The 19,092-nt window shown below is 37.7% G+C and overlaps 1 protein-coding gene across 1 annotated transcript in view; it reads right to left on the bottom strand.

Moving 5' to 3' along the window:
• LOC128357768 (CUB and sushi domain-containing protein 1-like) overlaps nt 1-19,092 on the bottom strand; it is a gene marked incomplete at its 5' end in the record, with an annotated part of 321,638 nt that overhangs the window by 134,648 nt on the left and 167,898 nt on the right. The window contains 5 exons of the mRNA XM_053318176.1: nt 2,323-2,463; nt 7,702-7,887; nt 8,077-8,259; nt 13,730-13,842; nt 14,255-14,358. Coding sequence (XP_053174151.1) covers nt 2,323-2,463; nt 7,702-7,887; nt 8,077-8,259; nt 13,730-13,842; nt 14,255-14,358 — 727 coding nt within the window. The remainder of the gene's footprint in view (nt 1-2,322; nt 2,464-7,701; nt 7,888-8,076; nt 8,260-13,729; nt 13,843-14,254; nt 14,359-19,092) is intronic.

Below are 19,092 nucleotides of genomic sequence, written 5' to 3'. Positions count from 1 at the left end.
TTTATTGCATGACATAAATATTTGATCACCTACCAACCAGTAAGAATTCCAGCTCTCACAGACCTGTTAGTTTCTCTTTAAGAAGCCCTCCTGTTCTCCACTCATTACCTGTATTAACTGAACCTGTTTGAACATGTTACCTGTATAAAAGACACCTGTCCACACACTCAATCAAACAGACTCCAACCTCTCCACAATGGCCAAGACCAGAGAGCTGTGTAAGGACATCAGGGATAAAATTGTAGACCTGCACAAGGCTGGGATGGGCTACAGGACAATAGGCAAGCAGCTTGGGGAGAAGGCAACAACTGTTGGCGCAATTATTAGAAAATGGAAGAAGTTCAAGATGATGGTCAATCTCCCTCGGTCTGGGGCTCCATGCAAGATCTCACCTCATGGGGCATCAATGATCATGACGAAGGTGAGGGATCAGCCCAAGAACTACATGGCAGGACCTGGTCAATGACCTGAAGAGAGCTGGGACCACAGTCTCAAAGAAAACCATTAGTAACACACTACGCCGTCATGGATTAAAATCCTGCAGCTCCCCCTGCTCAATCCAGCGCATGTCCAGGTCCATCTGAACTTTGCCAATGACAATCTGGATGATCCAGAGGAGGAATGGGAGAAGGTCATGTGGTCTGATGAGACAAAAATAGAGATTTTTGGTCTGAACTCCACTCGCCGTGTTTGGAGGAAGAAGAAGGATGAGTACAACCCCAAGAACACCATCCAAACCATGAAGCATGGAGGTGGAAACATCATTCTTTGGGGATGCTTTTCTGCAAAGGGGACAGGACGACTGCACCGTATTGAGGGGAGGATGGACGGAGCCATGTATCGCGAGATCTTGGCAAACAACCTCCTTCCCTCAGTAAGAGCATTGAAGGTGGGTCGTGGCTGGGTCTTCCAGCATGACAACAACCCGAAACACACAGCCAGGGCAACTAAGGAGTGGCTCCGTAAGAAGCATCTCAAGGTCCTGGAGTGGCCAAAATCCCTGCTGCAGTGTGTGCAAACCTGGTCAAGAACTACACGTCTGATCTCTGTAATTGCAAACAAAGGCTTCTGTACCAAATTTAAGTTCTGTTTTTCTGATGTATCAAATACTTCTGTCATGCAATAAAATGCAAATTAATTACTTAAAAATCATACAATGTGATTTTCTGGATTTTTGTTTTAGATTCAGTCTCTCACAGTTGAAGTGTACCTATGATAAATAGACAGATTACAAACCTCTACATGCTTTGTAAGTGGGAAAACCTGAAAAATCGGCAGTGTATCAAATACTTGTTCTCCCCACTGTATGTGGCTATAGAAGCCTCTAAGCAATTGATGAACTTGATCTGAAGCAGCGTCATAAGTTTTCATATAACTGTGTTGGTTAAATATGTGTGTGGAAGGTGTAGAAGCATTTGTTATAGGAAAAAAATCCACAATTGCTGTAGTTAAATTTTGCTTGACAATTATGTTTATGTTTAAGATAGGTGCACAAATTGATGATTATTTGATGATAAGTGCATTGTATCACAAATTTGTTAATGTAACACCTAGTCTTATCTTGGGTACTTCTACTTATTGTCGCTTTGAAAAGAAAACCATAGTAATGCAGCAGTAAGAGTGAAGCTGTAAGAGCTTTTCTAGTTAAGAAAAAGTAAGATTCAAAATATATGTTGCAGCTGAATTTAGACTGTATAGTAAACACCACTGCTAAGTGCGTTATCAAGCAAGAACCCCCTTTTCTCCCCTTCTCAGGAGCTGACCTCAAAAATCTACTCTTCATGTTTATTGCAGTGATTTTCAGATTGGTGACCAATTTTCTGCTATCAAAACTCCATTGTAACAGCCCTAGAAATATGTGATTGTGATGCCATACTGATATTTAACTAGGTAACTGCAGGAATAAGGGAAATACACCAATAAACACACAAACATAAAACCCCATAAATTAATGCCACATCATAAATTACTGTTTTAGACTATTTTAGAATGTATTTTAACTTTGAATTCAGTGCATGTGATTGATTTTGCACCAACAGGTCTATTCAAAGGTGTTAGAACAAACAAGGTAATTCTTGTTGAATTATCTGCCACTGTTGGACTGCAGCAACACTATAGACTCACAAAAGACTGACAGTATGAATGTAAAATGCACCAAATGCAGTCAGACAAACCTGCTATTTACACCACCTTAAATAATGATGGCCAGGATGAACATGTATCGTTTCTGACTTAATAAGACAGTCAGTGAGTGAGTCAGTGAATCAATGAGTCAAACACACACACACAGACAGAAACAGAGATAGAGTAGATAGTACATACTCGTATAGCTGATGTTGAAGCCTTTCCCAGTATTAGAGTGATCAGACTGAAACTCTAGTCTCATGATGTGTCCATTTGAAGCAATCTGTGATGGGACATCTTTTCCAGAAAATGTCCCAAATGTTGTTGGCTCTGACAGACCTAAAATAGAACAGAGTTAAAAAAAATAAAAAATAAAATCTTTCTTCTTCTTAGGCACTTTTTAATGATGCTTATTTAATTCCAGCTGTAAACATTAGGCCAAGGACACACTTGGAAAGTGAAGGACTACTGCAAAGGAAAGAAAAGCAACATACTCAAGAGAAAAAAAAAATCTGACCTTTTGCAAACAAACGCAAACAATGCATTTCCCACTTTATTAAGCATTCCACTTCTCTAGGAGTGCCCAAAGAAAAATGTTGCTGGTAGCACAAAAAAACATTATCCTATCACCAGCTTGTCTGTCAGTCATTTTGGATTAAAGAATTCAATGGAGTGAAAAGAACTCATTCAGTTCACTTCATTCAGTTCTCTTATATTGTCAATACCAAAATAGCAGGAAAAAACAAACTTTATGGATTCAAACTTTATTTAAGAAAGGTAAATACGTATTAGTAAAATGTGCCTGACTATCAAGAGTATTCATGGTGAAAAAACCTTTCCTTTCAGAGTGACATATAATTGATTGGATGTGCTGTATTTAAATGTTCTAGCTGGTCCAAATTGAGTCTAACTACTGTATTATACTGTTGCTCAGTTTAAACTACAGCTATATGTCATGTTGCCAACTTTGGAAATTAAACTTTGCAACAAATTATGGTGTTATTATTTTATTTTCTTTATTCTTTTTATTTTTTGTCTTGAGATTATATTAAAAATGCAATGCAATGTATTAAAACAAAGCTATTTTTCATGCTGCCTGAAAAAACTGGCATAATGGGACTGTGAAATCTCAACATGCATAGCGAGTAGTAAATATGTTTTTTTTTAAATGTTTTATTATGTGATTTTTTAAATGCAAAAAATACAATCCGAATGTCTTGGCAGTGACTCATCAACAGATCTGTCGTTAATGCTACTTGACATGAATGTGTCTTTAACCATGCATCTCTAGACAATTCTGTCACCATGGCAGAAAACAATATTTTGTTCAAAGTACCTATCATTCTCTTGGGGATACATGAATGAATGGCTGAACCTGACTGGAATGCTAAGGTATGCTCTTGCATTAAGGCATCACTCTATAGCTATTAAACAACCCACTGTATACCAACTGAATGGCCTCGAAACCATTACATCTCCCCCACTGGTCTGCGCAGCTGTAACCATGCATCACCTCATTTCCGTCTGAGACATTTGTGTCACAGCATAGTACCATTTACTGCAACAAATGGTTATACAGTTTTGTTTGGCAGAATACACTCTGCTCTTGAGGGTGCTCCCCAATGATCCGACCAGCAGCGACAGATTCAGTGGGGGGCTCAATGAAACCCTAAAGGGCCACAGAAAACAGAACCCAGGGGGCCCATATCAGTGACATATGGAATATACATAACACATAAGGTAAGGAAAGAAGTGCCATCCCCAAATACGGTAATAAGAAACCAGAGCAGGAGCCTTCTGAGATGGTGGATGTAACAGCAGTGTAGCAGGTAAAAATAAACAGATTGTCCAACAGCAGTGGCATAATAATCAAGAGTAAATGTGAGTTTCTGAGAAAAAAACCTTATTGTCTTTATTGAATGTGATTGGCTATTTGTTTGAGTTTGATTTGTGATTCTGTATGTCAACTGATACTGATCAACTATTGGCACGCAGAACTTCAGTTCTCTGCCAAAACTAAGACAATGCTTGTTTTTGTTGATGGCCCACCAGGAGTCCACCAGATTGATGTTGCAGCAGGAACTGTGATTCATTATGAAACACCTGCAGTTTTACATGGACACAAGAGGCAGGCACTGAGGACTGTTGATTATTTGTAATGGCCTTCGCCATCTGACATTTCTGAGTTTATCCACAAAGGACTAACTCTCATATAGCAAATGTTTTCATGTGGTGTCTTGTGTTCTGGCCTGCTCATTAATTACCTTTGAGAATGCTACCCGTAGAAATTCGAGCATTCTTAGTGATGCTCAGACTAACTCTCCATTCTTACACCTTTTTCAAAGTCTACCACTAAACCCTCTTCAATTTAAGTCTTAGTAATCCATTCACACACAAACCACCATCCATTGTTGCTGCATGAACTTGTTCCTGTGATGTGACATGTAATGTCAAAAAGGGACCCACTTTTTCTGCAGAAGAACGTTATGATTTTGGCTGGCCATTGAATGCATTAATTGACCAATATTATCTTGGGCCAGCTGATTACCATTTATGAGAAGGCATCAACTCAAAATCAGTAAGTATTCTGTATTAGTTGTGCATTAGCTATTTTAAAAGGCTTTCACAATATCAGATCACACACACCACAAACATGTACACATCTCATAATAGCCTAAAATTATTGTATATTGACAGTGTTTCATTTTATTTTTGAGCCTTTAAATGTGAGTGTAATCAGTATGATTGAATGCAGCATGTTTTAGAACACGGGTTTAGGAACATGCCCTTTATTAAATGTTGAAAGTAATATTCAAAATCCTGTCATGAATCCAATTGCAAAAGGCTCAATAAAAGACATTGTGTGAGATGACAACCCTGTCAGGGACAGAAAGGAGCTACAAGATCACTTTGGTAATAAAACATACTATAATTGAAATGGGGATTCTTCGACAACACTCCCACAGAAAGTTTCCTTTTTATTTTCTTCTCCACTTGGAGTTTTGGATCCTATGTCTTTAGACTCAATTAAGCTGCACAGAGACATGCGGAGAGTTGCAAAGTGCCAGCCTCTTTGTTCTCCAGCAACGGAAAAGCTTTGTCACTTATTCATTATTCCATTGATAGGCAAGAGACCAGGAGTAGAAAGAGATTCAACGTGACAATAGCTGAAAGACTGACAAGGTCTTAGATTGTCTAATCTAAGAAGAGAGATTTAGAGAAAAGCTTTTTGTAACAGTCTATCACTATACTCTATAAAACAATGGCTTTATATTATTATTTAAACCACCAGTATGTAAAATACTACTGTAAAGGATACCTTGAACATTTATAACAATTTTAGGTTGGATATTATACTTTTTCCCAGCTCAAGAGATTGATGTGTTATTACAGTGGTTGCTCTGTTTATTTTCACTTGCTATTTGTTGGTATTTGAATGTTTTATTATCCTGGGATGAAAAAAGAAGACAAGTCATGAGAATCAAGGTCACATAAAACCTTTTGTGAATTAAAAAAAAACCCTCAGGTTTCTCTAATGCAGATAAACTTTTATTTTATTGCAATGGGATGCAGATTTATTTCCCCTCTGGACTGAAGCATAAGGAATAGCTTGTTTTTTTATGTATGGATTTTTAAAGGCCTGATAGCAGACCCAGGGTAATCACATTGGGCATATATTACCCTAACTGGTGTTATGTAATGTTTTACATTTTAATGTGTAACATAAAAACAGAATAGTAAATGCTGCTAATCTGTCATTCATATACTGATGAACAAACAGCACTTGAGCAGTGTTCTTGTTATCAAAGTGGTTAACGTTGACCTCCAAATATATTCCCAAATATACTTTTTAAAATCAATAATTAACATTTAAGTACTATTGCAAAGCTGAAGTGTGTTAGTTTTATACACATTTTTTCATCTATCAGCCTGCTGAGAACTATGGTTCATCCTTTAATTATTCTGTGTGCTTTTGAAAAGCAGACACTTAAAATTAGGCACACTCCTACAGTAGTTAACTATTAAAAGACCAATTAGCAACCATTTAATGGGTATCATATTAGTGCATACTGATTTTTTTAGCAAACTTCTTATGAACATCTGTTCATAGTAAATCTGGTTGATGGCTAAAACAACTAAACGTAATTGTGGCTTTAATCTGACTTATTCATGACTTCTAATTGACTTGGCTCAAAATTCCACAATGTTTATGTGCAAAATTCCATAATGTTTGATTGTAATTCTTTTTTTCTTTTTTTTTAATATAAAGTTTACATATAGTGGTCCTTTGCAAATAAATTAAAAACATCAAAAACATGATTCATTTCAAGATGTCATATGAATATGTTTTCTCTTAATTTCTGGAACACAGACATACCGTGTAGTATCCATGTGACAGTGGGGATATTTCATCAATCAGAAAAATCTGGTTAATCAGTTTGGCTGGGTGAATGTTTTTATGTTTTTTTCGCAGTGTCTAAGCCAAATAAACCTGCAGCTGTGAATCGGCAGCAGAGGGAGGAGGACAGAGGACAGGAGAAATGACTGATGTCTGTGTTCTTCATTCTTTCTAAACTTCACTCAGCATTTTGATGGCAGAAATATTATTTATTTTACTGACATTTTAGATTTCCAGTGAGATATTACTGAGTTAATACAGTGACCTTGCTGTTATAAACATTACAATTGCTACTCTAGAAATGGTATTTAGTCGTATTTCAAATATAAATCGATTCTAATTCTGTTCTTAATTTAGTCTTAATGAAAAAATTATGAAAAAGCCCAATTCTTTAGTATTAAAAAGGAACTGGTAATATAAAGATAAAATCTTAACATACCAATGGCTATAGCTGCTTTGTGGTTTTGCCCTGACTTTGGGAGGATGAGCAGGTTTGAGGTATTTATTACATTGGCTTAGATGTTCAGTTCAACAGTTATCCAGTTTCAAATAAAGTCAAAGGTTGTGCATTTACATCTTTTTCACAGTGTGTGCTTGTGTGTTGGGGGTTCCCAATTAATTGGCTATCGGCTATTTTTCCTACTCCACGTTATCATTATTATAAAGGCCTTCGAAAATCAACTCAGTCGACCTCAACAATGAAGCTATAACTTTAATTTCAGTTTGCCCACTGCAGAGCAACACTAATTGCTCTGCAATTTTAGACACAGTTACAAAAAGTCTCTGCATTGAGACAGCTTTATAGCCAGTCAATTAAACTTCATCTTTAATGACCAGCCACTCACACGAGGGCTTTACTTGATTTGACTTTAAATCAATAACCTTTATTACAATGGGGAACAGCAATCAAACTGTCCTTTTCTGAGTGTAGTGGAACATTATATTAGTGCTAAATATTGAAACAATAAAAACAAAATAACCGTCCATCCTGTCTGCCAGCCAATCACACATCAAACAACACAACCTGTATTTCTTTTTACCCACTGATAAAGAAAAAGATGACTACATACACATGTATATTTCTGAAATAAAGGATGTTTGCCTGAGGTCATAATTCAATTCTCAAAACTATATGCAAAAAACGGTGAGAACTAATGGTGAAATATAAAGATAATTACCTTCATCTTTGACCACCAACCAGTCAAATTGTGGCTCCAGGTCAAAGTCAGAGAAGAGGAGATGAATGCGGCTCCCTGGTTCAGAAATAATCAACCACACACAGTTCAGGTTGTTCCCATACTCCTCTGGGTAGTTTGGGGATAATATAGTCCCTGATGGAGCCGTGAAGTTGAAGAAACATGAGACTACAAAGAGGAAGGAAGAAGGGAAGAAAGGCAGGAAGGAAAAAAGTTAAAAAGATAGGGAATTCAGTCAGAATGTATAGAGACAGGGGAAAGGGAAAACAAAGCACATAAACACATATTACGTTTTAAAAATGAGAGAAAAGCAATTAGCACGGTCAACACAGGCATGAAAGATATATTTATACTTACAGACACAACTAGGTTTATTGCCAGACCACTGGTTATTGTGCTGGCATGTGATACTCCTTTCGCCAACAAGTTCAAAAGCCGACTGGCAAAAGAAGGTCAACACATCTCCATGTTGAAAGTGATCACCGCTGCGACGACCAAATGCCGGCACCCCAGGATCACCACAGCCTCCCCTTTCGATCTCTGTAACACACACAAACACAGACAGCCATGTTTTTATGCTGATAATTAATGTCAACATGTGACATGGTGACATTCAGATAAGGTATTGCCTGTTTTTCTCCTGCCAGGTGGGCTAAAGTGGCAATGACATTCATATATTTATTTTTAGATAGTGAATCAAATCGGATCATTCTGTACATGGTATATCTATATCATATCTATCTAAACAAAGAGGTACCTGTGCACAATAATACAAATATATGTAGGCATACAAAAACACAGATATTCACAGTATAAATGCTATTTCTACTCAGAATAGATGATCTACACTAAAGAAAACACCTGCAAGTAACATTCAGATGCTTGAATATGCTGTTCAAACTATTAAAATCTTCAAAGGAGTCACAATGCTTTTGTAACAGTCCATCAATATGTACTCTTATAATACATTAAATGACAGCGATGGCTTTCTGATTATGTTATATAGGTTACAGCAGTCATAAACCCTCAGTAGGATGAGGGCTGGATCCCAAAAATCAATTGAATTACATTAAAATGAATACATGCCCACAGGAATCAGAGCTGCCCTATATGACTAGCAATATTAAAGGGAGCTTGATGTTGCATTTTTCTGATTATACTAACTTAAGTGCACCTTTAAAGGTATAATTTGCAGAATTTTAATAAAAATCAGTGTTGACTCATACGAAAGTAATTCTTCTCAATCATCTTATGATCCACGAGAAGTGTGTGGGGGTGTATTTATCTGCAGAGACCCTACCCTCTTCCTGTATTTTCTTATTATTTTGCAATGTTCAGAATGCTTCTGGGAATAAGTCTGTAGGCAGTGGGTGTGTAGCTCCAACCAATGACAGTGTACAGGGTTTACAATTGGGCTTGAAACGTAGCTGCCATGTTACATCGCTGTCCCTGTCTATCCACTCTGCTCTCTGTCTCTTTGTCAGGATGAAGCTCTGCATTCAAACAAAATGCTACTTTAGTACACATACTCACTATGATACTATTTTAGCTTACTTACTTTAGAATGTGACCACTGTGAAACCTTTTAATGATCTGATTCAAATATTTGGACTGTACTTATATAGCGCCTTTCTAGTCTTTGCTACCACTCAAAGCGCTTTACATGACATGTCATTCACCCATTCACACACATTCATACACTGATGGCAGGAGCTACCACGCAGGGTGCCAACCTGCTCATCAGGGGAATTTAACCATTCATTCACATTCATACACTGTTGGCGCAGCAACGGGAGCAATTTGGGGTTAAGTGTCTTGCCCAAGGACGCATCGAACCTCGAATCTTCCAATTGGAGGACGACCGCTCTACCTCCTGAGCCACAGCCGCCCCGTGTTCTTTGTTTTGCTGTGTTTTGTCCGTGAGATGTCTCTCTAGCTCACTTGAACACTGCTGCTCTTTCTCTCGCTCACTCATTTAGCTGGGGGAGGATGGGCCAACTTTGAATGTTGTGTGTTTACAAACACCAACTGACAAAACCTGCATAATATACCTTTAGGCTTTTTACATTTTTTATTCAGGATTTTATGCTACTGTTTCCAAGCTCAGGAGATTTAACTGTTATTACTGTTGTTCTTCTGCTAGTGGTTTGTATTTTAATGTTCTGAATTTTCAGATCCTTTAATATATATTATTTCCCAAAAGTAACATTTTGGATCATGAGGTAAAACATTAAATGAAAGCATCTGGCAAAATATTTTTGCACACTACACTGATGGAGCATGAAGGCAAAGCTTTCGATTAACCAGTTCATCGACATTCCAATCCTAACTAGGGTCATGAGTTTTGGGTAATGTAAAAGTGTGTTTCCTTCACAGGCTGGCTGGGCTCACCCGAGATAAAATGAAGAACATAGACATGCTGATGGATGGAGCAAGGCAAACTGCTTCTTCATGTTGAAAAAAGTCAGAAGAACCTTACAAAATATGGTGTGTAAAGAAAGTTATGATTATAGGTCCTTAAGTCTTTAAAAGAACACCGGCAGCAAAGATAACATGGCTGTGTGGAGCAGCAAAAACAAAAGGGAGGAAGTCTACTATCTATCATTTCTATATTGCTGTGTTAAGACATAAAATACAACCTTTGAGAAATGTGTTTTATTGTTTCCCCTCTCACAGCTAATTGTCATCAGGGTAATTGTAGTGCAATTCAGTTTTAATTGCGGAAGTCAAAACAATAAGTGATGGCTCACAGGTAGATGCAAACACACACAAACACACACACACACACACACACACACACACACACACACACACACACACACACACACACACACACACACACACACACACACACACACACACACGCTCTTGTAGTATCCAGCAGGGTGTAAAAAATGAAGAAAGTAACACTGATGTTTGTGAAATGCTGTAAAATATAACTTATTTCTATATACACACTTTCAGATACACGTGTTGTCTCTCTCCATTGTCTGCTTTCTTTCCTTGTTTTTCTCCCTTTGTCTCCTTTCAAATTGTTCCCTGTTTCATTCTTATTGTTCCCACTCCCTCAATGTACTTCAATACACTGTGCTTTATTGGCATGAGTGTCACATTAGCAGTGCTGCCAAACTGGTCTGCAATCACATTCTGTTCATTCAGACTTTATTTTTATGCCTAGTGTGTTTTCATCCAATGCTCTTCTCTCCCCTCCTTTAAAATTTGACATTCTACCAGACGTCTGTCATCTCGTAACACATGCTCCACCATGCTTCTGGATGCGCTTTGGGCAAATACATCTCAAGGTGAGCAATGTGTGCGAGTGTGTGGGTGTGTTTGTGTGTGTTCTACACTGTTACTATCTGGTGGGATTTAAGTACACCCACAAGAACAGAATACTCAGAGAAGAGTGGTAGTGTGTGTGTATGTGTGTGTGTGTGTGTGTGTGTGTGTGTGTGTGTGTGTGTGTGTGTGTGTGTGGCCCGCCCAAAGCTAGCTGTCACATAGTTGATGAGTGTCAGGATGAATATCAGCGATCTTGAGCCCTCGGTACAGTGAGTCTGTCATTATGATGGTGTCTCTTACACTCATTCTTTTGTTTTTCTTTAGTTTGTTCTCCCACTTTGTTCCTTCCTTCCTTTCTATGTTTAAAGAGTTTCAGTGGAATGCGTCACACTCTAAAAGTAAATACAACATTTTATGCTTCTTTTCCTTTCCTTTCCAACAGCCACATATTATACAAAGTAATCTACATAATCAAGCAAATACAACAACAAACACAGAAGATGGATGTACTGAGATGTTATAATGCAACAGGAAGAAAAACAATACATTGAGATACTTCAGGGACCTCTGTAGTTTTGTGTGTTTTAGCCCACTAACTACTAATTATATCAACGTTGCATTGCTGCCCACCTGTATTTCAATATATTGCAGACACATTTATTTTCAGTTAATGCCAGTGCAGTAAAGGAATTTACAGAGAACGGAAACTGCTTCATGTCGGTAATCAATCACAATTAATTATTAATTGTATTTTCATTTTTTTCATCACTTGATAGTGGTATGCATTAAGTCTTGGGGGAAAAACAATCTTCTTTCCTTCATTGCTGTATCTAACTGCTAGTGTGAAGCTAGCTGTCAAACAACTTATTTACTCATAATATACAGAGATATATATAATTATTCACTTAATAATTATAAAGTATGCCAGTAGAAATCATCTGCAATAGTGCAACATGGATGGTTTCCATATTCACAGTAGTGTAAGTAATAAGATCTCACTCATACTGCAGACTACTACTACAGGAGACTCTTAAGACATTCAATGTTAATTTTCAATTCTTTGATAAGTTAAAAAATAAATACGTTATTTACGTTGTTACTCCTTTCACAGCCAATTGCTATCAGCCTGAAAACTTGGCAGCAGCATTTCACCAAAAGGTTCAATTACCATAATGGGCTGTGTGTGTGTGTGTGTGTGTGTGTGTGTGTGTATGATATTAACTCCCTCTTTCTCTCTCAAGCATGCCTGTACACAGACACAGAAACACAAAAAATGCACACACGCGAGCACACACACACACACACACACACACACACAAACAACCAGCCCTGCAGTTTTCCTGCAGGGCTGGAAAACTCAGAGCTCTCAGGGGTTAACACTGATCAAAGTATGCAACATTATGACATTATACGATGTGACAGCATCACATATATACAAACAAGGACACATACACAAAATACACGACAGGCAGTTGCTCAGTTATCCTGGGGAAAAACAGAAACTGCAAGATCATCTAAAGGTCACGAAGTACCGTTTGTTTCTTCCGTTGTTTCTTTCCAAGTTTTGTTTTCTCACTTTAGTCAATCCTTGAACTTTATAATGTAAACATTATAAGTTTGCATTATAAAGTTTCTGTCTATCTACTATAAAACTTTGGTGGGCTCACTAACTTTTTTTGTCCACTAAAGCCAAGTTGTGAGTAATGAAAGGCCAAAGGTTTGTTGCTGTTGGAGAAAACCAGAAAATCAAGGTTAATTCCTAAAGTAAGGTCAAGGCCAATGCAGCCCCATGACAAGCCAAGGACAGTCAAAACATGATGTTACACTTTGCCTGTTTAGAATAGCAGTTACGTGCATGCACACACACACACACACACACACACACACACATCAACTTCCGGTGGCTACACTGTGCTGATTCCCTTGAAGAACCACTGACCCTGGACAACACTGTCAGCAACATCATTTAATCAAACATAGCTAAGCAGAACCAAGAGCATAACCTTCATCCCTCTCACGCCCTCTCTCTCTCTTCCTTCCTGACACTCCCTCAATCTATCTGAGGCAGTTTATTTCTTCTCACTCAATATGTCATTTTCGACTCCTTTTGCTCTATTCTGTCAATTTTTCTATTATGTCTTCATATTTATCAAATTACCTCTCTCTCTATCAGTCTCACTCTTTGTCTCAAGAGAATTCAATTTTGTTCAAATCAATTTAAAGAGCTGCATTGGCCTGGTAAGATGCAATGTGTAACCAAATACATAAATATACTAAATGGATTGTCAAAATAATAAGTATTTGGAGGAGCACATATATTTCTTCCTTTCACCTTCACTCACTGCTCCTGTCTCCATTTTTATCTCTCTATCAGTGTCAGCTTTGGCATAATATGAAAAATAACCAAGCAAAATGATCAAGTGATTGACTCATAATTCATTTATTACTTTCTAGTAATGCACAGTCGCACACTCACTCACATGTATTCACAAGGACAGACAACAACAGTTGTTTTTGCTATTGAATCAGCGCGTCAGCAAGATTGTGACTTTCACACTCCATTATGTGAGCCTCTATGGCTGTTTGTGTGTGTGTGTGTGTGTGTGTGTGTGTGTGTGTGTAGTTGTATTACAAAAGACAATGGGGAAGAGAGAAAGGAACAGAAAAGCGTGACTGAAAAGTTGTACTTGAAATGTAAAAGATGTATTCATTGTAAAGGTGGCCATACCTTCATAGACTGCCTTGAACCCTGCTGAGCCAATTGTATCGTCTGACTGCAGGTGTAGCCACATCTGATTGGACAAGCTGACAATGAGGTCAGGGACACTGGAGCCAGTGAGTCTACACACAGAGACAAATAGTTATACATATGAACAGATAATAAACATTACTGGTTCAACACTTTCTACTTTTGACTTAAAACGAACTAAAAGTAATCCTTCACATCTAAAATAATGTTATACTACTAATTCTGTGACCTAATTTGTGAGTGAAGTATGCAATAGTTTGTGTGTACTGTGAAAGTCTACATTCCTATAACACACAGTGTTGAGTGAATGGACATGAATGTAAACCCTACAGTTTCCTTAAAACATTATAAGTCAATAACATATTCTAACAAATGCAACATGTACCCGCACTATTGCTTCAGTGTGTCCCCAATTGTCCCTCTGATTGGCACCATTATGTTACTGTATACTGTTGTGTGACAATAACACTATATTATAGGTCAGCACATAAAAGTGGTGCTTACACATAGAGTACCCTCCGAGTGTCTCCTATCTTTCCTCCATCTCCCACAGTTAGAGTGTCATATCCTCTTTCCAGGTCAAACTCTTCAAATGACAGCTTTATCACCTAGAAAAACACACCAAAACAAAGAGGCAAACAGAGAAACTGTTACAACAGAGAATAAGTGAGAAATTAAGCATAAACAGCCCCGAGATTTTCCACCTTCACAACTTACAGCAACAGATGAACATTTGATTATACCATTGGGAAAATGTGAAAGCCTCGTATCCTGGTGTTGAACTGCCTCGATGCTGTTAGGGGTTGCATGTTTATAGTGATAAATTAATAATATTAATCATAAAATAGCATTTTGTTAACAAAAAAGATCCCCTTTGAAAAGATTGGCAGCCTCTGTCAACCTTATGTCCTCATAACTTCTTTAATTACCTTAATTACAGCACAGTATGAACCAGGCGTCTGTTATTTCAGCCCAAACAGGCCTAACATTTGAAATCTTTTCACAATGCAAAGCTTACCTTGAAGAATGGACCAGTGGTGCTGTACTTAATTTGTTGTTATGCATATTGTCATTCCCATGCAGTCCAAACACACAGACTACACAAAATGTTGGGAACCCATGATAGATCATAATGTGAAATAAATCATACAAATTCATGTGTTGATTTAATTTAGAACTGTTTGTCTAAATGAGAAAAAGAGGTGAGGAATATTTTCTTCTCAAGAGTACTAATAATACCACCAGTGTGAGAGAGAGAAACACAACCAGTGGACTTGGCCGTGACCATTTTCTCATTTAATTAAAGCTGCTATGACAAAGGTACAACAATTAACTTGACAGTGACATATTGGTATTCTAGAATAATTCATCTTTAATCAAAGGGCACAGAGAGAAAGAAAGAAACTCTCCAACTGAAAGCACCCTCGCTTTTATTTGGCAGCGTCCTCCTTTACATTCATAGTTCCACAAATCCCTTCTGGGAGCTACACATCCTGAATCCTACACCCTTCTGCTGTTTAACACTGAGAAATTGAGTGCTAAATACTTTACGTGGAGGCACGTCGGTGGTTGTAGTTGCATGCATACAGCACCGGATCATCAATCTACTGTGTGCTCTAAAATGCTGTAATACTGGTTTTCCATTATTTGCTGCTTATCCATTATTTATTAGCTGTAAATCACATCCCTGACATAATGGAGGATGGCAGATTTCACTTGTGTTCAGGAAATCTCCAAGAGCTGGTCTCAATCAGCGAGCCTCTGGTGTATTAGAGGACTAAAATGAACCATGGCCATATGATATTGTGGATGAGAATCTATAACATGGCAAATCACACTGGAGTGAAGAAAAGCATTACCACGAGTGATAAGCGGGTGAGAAACATTTCAACACACTGGAATTAGCTATGCATCCCTAAGCCTTTGGCCATGTTTTGTCATAATAAAAATCCAGAGCAAATGTTCAAATACTGTTAAAGCATATGTAACCATCTGTGGGATTAACTGCCATCATGACACACGCACACACACACACAACATCTCCCAAATAGTGCAAATATTTATGCAAACAGACTGAAGGAGAAAAAAAAGGAAATGTTTATTTTTGACATTAGCAACTTATATTCATGATGCTGTCCAATAAAAAAAAAAAAGAGTGATACTTGTAGAAAGTCCTAAACTGTCTTATTATACACTGAATGTTACCACCTCTGGCCATGTTTAGTCTCTTCAAAATGGCTGCCAATAATGGGAAAAATATGTAAAATAACATTCTGAGGTATTAACTCCTGGCTAACAATAAATCACAGGAACCATTAATGAAGCATTTTGTTTTATTTTTAAGTCTTGTATATTTTCCTGTCTGTCTCAAGGTTCACAGGGACAAATGAGTTTCTGTATACATTCATTTATTTATTTAAAATAATCCTTTTCACTGTTAAAATAATGTTTAACCATTTCTTGACGACACAGTATTTTCAATATTGATGTAAGATATTGATATATAGTATTAGTATATAGATATTAGTAGTGCAATAGCAGTGCAAGTCAACTACAAAGGCATTTAGGGGGATAGAGAGACCATTTCTTGGTTGTCAAACATGAGTCAAACTATTACTGGGAATCCACATAGAGTAAGCCATGGACATTATTGCAGTCTATCTGTTCAATACACACCTACTCCAACCTGTGTGCAGAACCAGTCATCTATCAAACGCAGAGAGGACAACAAAAGAGGAGAGCAGCAAGCCAAACTGCCTTCACCAGGCAAAATAGTTTTTATGTCAGCACCACAATAAGAAATGAAAATGTTTTGGTATTTATTGATTCACTGATTTTATTTCAAAGCCTACTGTAGTGAAACAGGCAAGCCTTGATCAATCAATCAGTTATAAAGTTCAAAACATACAGTGGGGGATTTATGTGATTTAAACAGCTGTCTGTGCAGATTATGTTTCACTTAATCTAACAGAAAAGAAAAAAAAAACTTGGGTCGTTAAAAAACGCAGGGGTCCTGGGGTCACTCGGATTCAAAGTGGATTAATACATTTAATAAATGGAGGTGTGAGACGCCAGAGTGATGGATGTCAAAAACATTTCTAAAAACGCTTTCCATGTTAATTGGCTGTTAGTTTAATAACTATTTAGAAAAGGCAATGCACCAAAACTAAGACTGCCAATCAGCAAACTCTTTGTTTTGTAAACTCAGGGTGATACTGACATAAAGCCTGATAACAGCTGGGACAAAACACAGAGAGACCCTCAGAGCCTCAGAACATGCAACCTATGTGTGCTTTCCAACTAACTCTCCTTCATATCTACAAGCATGAATACATATGTGATGCACCTTGGATTAATGAACAAATGACCAAACATACAGTACAAGTTTGCATACATCCTCATACCTATTCACCTTAATGAGAAAGTGTGTCCAAACTTTTGACTGGTACCGTTCATCTATGAGGGGGAAAGCTGAAATTAGTTTGCAGGCTAGATAGCTAATTAGCCTGCCCACACAGAAGCTTGGAGACTAAGCTGGCATTCGCACCGAAAACAGTCCTGCTGTTGATGGAGCATGTTGCCTCATGAAATGAAATTTGACACAGGAAGTCCAGTTTGAGTAACAGATCGTGACTTGGAAGGTTTATCAGAGGCCAAAATGCCCTTACTCAACTGAATAAGAAGGTTATGTTTTTTTTTTCACACAGAGCTAATGTTAGTCCCATTGCATGCTTCATGAGCCAAGCACCAAAAACAACATTTGAAACATCCTTGTTGATGATTGGATTATTTTTTCTGTAGGACTCCCAACCGAATCACTTCCTCTTCTACCTCCAAAACACGCTGATAATCAGATAACCAACATGTTTGTTGCAGACTTTTTGTGTGTCCATGTCAGAGAGGTTAAGGTTGTTGTTAATTGTTCAGCAGCTGCAGCTTGTGGTCATAAGGGAATGAAGTAGAACAGAATCACCAGACTATAGTTTTCTGTGCATCCAAGCATGTTTGTGAGCCCATTTGAACAACTGAAGCAGAATGATGTTAAGGCCTGCTTGTTTCTATGTGTGAGCACAGTATGGCTGTGTTTATTTGCATAGATGTCTCTTTCTTGATATGTTTGTTTGTGTGTGTGTGTGTGTGTGTGTGTGTGTGTGTGTGTGTGTGTGTGTGTGTGTATGTGTGTCTAGACAGTCAAAGTAGATTGCATAGTAGCAGCAGACTACAGACTTAAAAGAAGGAACTGAAGCGTTATCACACCAAGGTCATTACCAAAGAAGTTCAGTGCTGTTCAATAGATCCAAATGGGCCTATTTAGAAAGACATTAAAAGCCGATTGCAACCTCAAACTACATTAGATTAGTTTATTTTCTGAATAAAAGAAAGAAAAAAGAAAGTCAGAAAGAAAGGGAGCAACACAGATGAAGAGAAAACTGGACAGAAGCCGAATCTAAGTCTTAAAGACTAATAATCTACTGAATAGTTTTGACTGTACAGACATACAAAAAGTTTGTTGCAATAAACAAGTCCTCTAAATTGAATATTGGTTCCTCTAGTGATAACTAGTATTTCAGGACTGAGTTGCTAATGCTCAAATTTGGACTGCGCATGTCCAAGATCACAATAAAAAACAGTGTATCAGTTTAAGGGTGGATGCTCCTCAAAGGGATAAGCCCAATAAGCCATTTAAACCTTGTTAAGTGCACAGTGCAATCCAAACCTACAGTGAAATACAGGCAGTCACTCAGCTAGTGAAGTTGTAATGATGTGAATTTTAGGGTCTCCTCCGGGCATGATCACACTCCAGGAAAAAAATAAAAAAAATAAAAACATTTCTCTTACTCATGGTCCTAAATTCACAGCAGATTTGATTTATTGTTATTATAATTATTTATTAGTCTTGATTAACCGGGTTAGTCCCATTGAGATCAATGATCTCTTTTACAAGGGATACCTAGCCAAGACGGCAGCAACACAGTTACAGTAAAAGAGCTACATTAAAACTTACTCATATAAAACACTTGCACACAGACAGCCTGGACTCCAGTTTTCACTTGTGCTTTAAATTTTCACTTGTGCTTTAAATTCGGTCAAGGGTATGAGGTTTTGAAGTTGAAGTTCAGATTGTAAATAGTTCCAAGCATCAGGTACCAGAAACCTAAAAGCTCTCTTTCCCAACTTAGTTCTTACTTTGGGAACAACAAATTCCAAAATGTCCATAGAGCGAAGGTTGTGAACTCCTTGTTTCCATTTTAAAAGAGAAGATAAGTAAGAGCTAATTTTGCCCAGAATGGTTTTGTAGATGAACACATACCAGTGAGACGATGAACACATAAGTATGACCT

This window comes from Scomber japonicus, chromosome 1, assembly GCF_027409825.1.
Source record: "Scomber japonicus isolate fScoJap1 chromosome 1, fScoJap1.pri, whole genome shotgun sequence".
NCBI classification, from domain to species: Eukaryota; Metazoa; Chordata; class Actinopteri; order Scombriformes; family Scombridae; genus Scomber; species Scomber japonicus.
This window is presented reverse-complemented; position numbering and strand designations above follow the sequence as displayed.